The sequence below is a fragment of the Orbicella faveolata genome, unplaced genomic scaffold, assembly GCF_042242905.1.
Source record: "Orbicella faveolata isolate gen_17 unplaced genomic scaffold, um_ofav_v1 contig_47, whole genome shotgun sequence".
NCBI lineage: Eukaryota > Metazoa > Cnidaria > Anthozoa > Scleractinia > Merulinidae > Orbicella > Orbicella faveolata.
The window spans coordinates 2,192,501-2,195,000 of record NW_028301577.1 but is presented as its reverse complement, the minus strand read 5'-3'; the positions used below and the strand labels follow the sequence as shown (position 1 = coordinate 2,195,000).

General features: G+C 42.1%; 2 protein-coding genes across 2 annotated transcripts in view; one reads left to right on the top strand and one right to left on the bottom strand.

The window, feature by feature from the left end:
• Nucleotides 1–122, bottom strand: part of LOC110057458 (uncharacterized) — a 13,732-nt gene extending 13,610 nt beyond the window's left edge. Inside the window, exon 1 of the mRNA XM_020764046.2 lies at nt 1–122. This exon is cut by the window's left edge and continues 1,155 nt beyond it. The gene's annotated coding sequence lies outside the window, so the exon portion shown is untranslated.
• A 964-nt stretch (nt 123–1,086) lies between these two features.
• LOC110057577 (coiled-coil-helix-coiled-coil-helix domain-containing protein 2-like) overlaps nt 1,087–2,500 on the top strand; it is a 1,857-nt gene continuing 443 nt past the window's right edge. Inside the window, exons 1-2 of the mRNA XM_020764171.2 lie at nt 1,087–1,389; nt 2,116–2,350. Coding sequence (XP_020619830.2) covers nt 1,174–1,389; nt 2,116–2,350 — 451 coding nt within the window. The 5' untranslated portion in view covers nt 1,087–1,173. The remainder of the gene's footprint in view (nt 1,390–2,115; nt 2,351–2,500) is intronic.

Here is a 2,500-nt window from a genome sequence, read left to right as displayed (position 1 = left end):
CCCTTTGTCGTATTCTGTCGCCATTTATGGCAAAAAGAAACACTCGCTTCCGTGCAGCGCTGATCAGACTGCTGATAAGAGACCACTAACCTGGGTTAAAGCACGGAAAAAGGTGGTTTAAAATCAACCTAACCCGGTTAAAAAAATCTATTGTTCATCAATTAATTTCCATGGTAACCGTAAACCCGGTTTAAGTTCCACGAACAGCCGAAATTAGCGACCGCATCACGATTTTAGGGTCACGATGGGAGTGATTATTATTTATTATTATTATTTTTCGGTAACCCGGTTAACCGTAATTAATTAATTAGAAATAACCCGGTTAACTCTCTCGTGCGGCCGCGGCCAATTACGCCTTTTGATATAGCATGGGATTTCTAATGCTGATTCACTATGAATAGCTTTATGAAGTAATCTGAGGCGAGCAGATTTCCTTCTGTTTTGAAGGGAGGGCCATTCCAAATCGTTAAGTAAATTGGAAACAGTTCCAGGTGTTCGCTGCCAACAGTTCTTCACAAATCGAGCAGCTCGCCGTTGGACATCTTCTATTTGCTTGATATGCTTGTCAATCCAGGGATCCCACACGGGGCTTGCATATTCCAGATGAGGTCTCACTAGTGCTTTATAAGCTAATTCTTTAATTAATTATTGGAGTAAAGAAATTTATCATGTAGTTTCTCCCAAAGGAGCTAGAGCGACAATTCATGAGAATGCGCTAATGGATCTATAGAACACATCAAAAATAAAGATACAGAAAGATAAAAACAACAATAATGTGTATTGGGCTTCCAAATTTTGCGGCGTGGTGTTGTGGTCGTGTGCGTATTTCAGAATTAACAAAAGCATCTTGCTTCTGGGAAGTTTCTGGTGGAACAGTTTGCTTACTTGGCCTGTTATGTTTTAAATACAGTAGTTGAAACACTCTGGTAAGAATTGTTATTTGGTTATTTTTACATCAACTGGAAGACGTGGAACGTCCTCTGTTTTTGAGTGGGGAATGGTGAAAAGGAAAACGACAGCAATGACACCTGGGAAGACTGAAATTGGCAACGTCATGATGAGCCAATAGGAACACGGGTTTACATCATCACTACCAGACGCCATTTTATTTTGTGCGAGTCTTACATAAGTCGGAGTGTACTTGTCTCATCTCTGTAAAAGAAGACAATAATAATGCCTCGTGGTGGAAGACGATCTAGTGGTCGTTCATCTCCAATGTTTGGAAAGGCATCTCCGCCACCACGAGCCCCTCCACGGCCTGTTTCTAGTGTGCCGGCTGCCAGACCTGCTTCCAGCGTGGCGCAGCCAGCAACGCAACAACCAAGACAACCTGGACTGTTTGGACAAATGGCGTCCACGGCGGCTGGTGTAGCGATCGGTTCAACTGTGGTAAGTAGTCCTGTTAAAATAGTCTTTTTTTAATTTCCCTGTACTCAACAAACCTTTCAAAGAGAAAACAAAGGTTGTGAACTAATTAAACGTGCACAATATCAGCATTTTTCTACATTTTCAGTACAAAAGCTTACGTAAGCTTATACTCCAGGCCTGTTCAATCGATACAAATCGATATCGGAAGACTGTACGATAAATCAATAACAATCGGTTAATCGAAATTAACTGTTAACGATTTTATCAGTTAAATTATATTGATAAAATTCTTACAACGTGATCTTCCCCCCAGAGTAATTTTATCCTTTGTCCAGTATCTTTACTTTGCTATTCATAAATTTTATTCATACATTCGTTATTTGCAATCAGATACCCATAAAAAAAGCCTGCATACGAGCCAAGTGACCTTTAAGTCCAGAGCTTATTCCGGTTTCTGTAGAATGAAGCGAGAGCATTCCACTCCGGCCTGGATGGGATGCTAGTCCATCACAGGGCTATGCCCAGCATTTAATTCGCCAGTACCCATTTCTATACTTGGGTGAACAGAGGCACTCTGAGAGTCAAGTGTCTTGTCCAAGAACACAGCGCAGTGTCCCCAACCAGGGCTTGAACCCAGACTGCTCAATCCAGAGTCGAGCACGCTAACCATGAGGCCACTGCATCTCCTTGTTGTGTGGTGTGTTATGTGTCTCTAACTCGTTGCATCATATTTTTGTGTGTATCTAGGGTCACGCAGTTAGTGGTGCTCTGTTTGGTGGCCATAGTGGAGAATCAGAGCAGCCAGCATATCAGCAAGATATGGCAGCATCACCATACCAAAGTTATGATCAGCAACAACAGAACCAACTGGGTCCTTGTCAGTGGGAATTGCGACAATTTGTTGAGTGCGCACAGAACCAGGGTGACATTACACTTTGTCAGGGATTCAATGAGGCACTCAGGCAATGCAAACTGGCAAATGGTGAGAAAAGTTTCTTAATTCTAAATGGTATCAGCCCTGTTCTCTTCCTATCTCCTTGGTCCTTGGGGGAACTCTTTGTCTACAGTTCTGGAATTTACGGAACATGATTTTTAACTAGTAGTCTACTAGTGAATTCTTATGTTGTAGAGA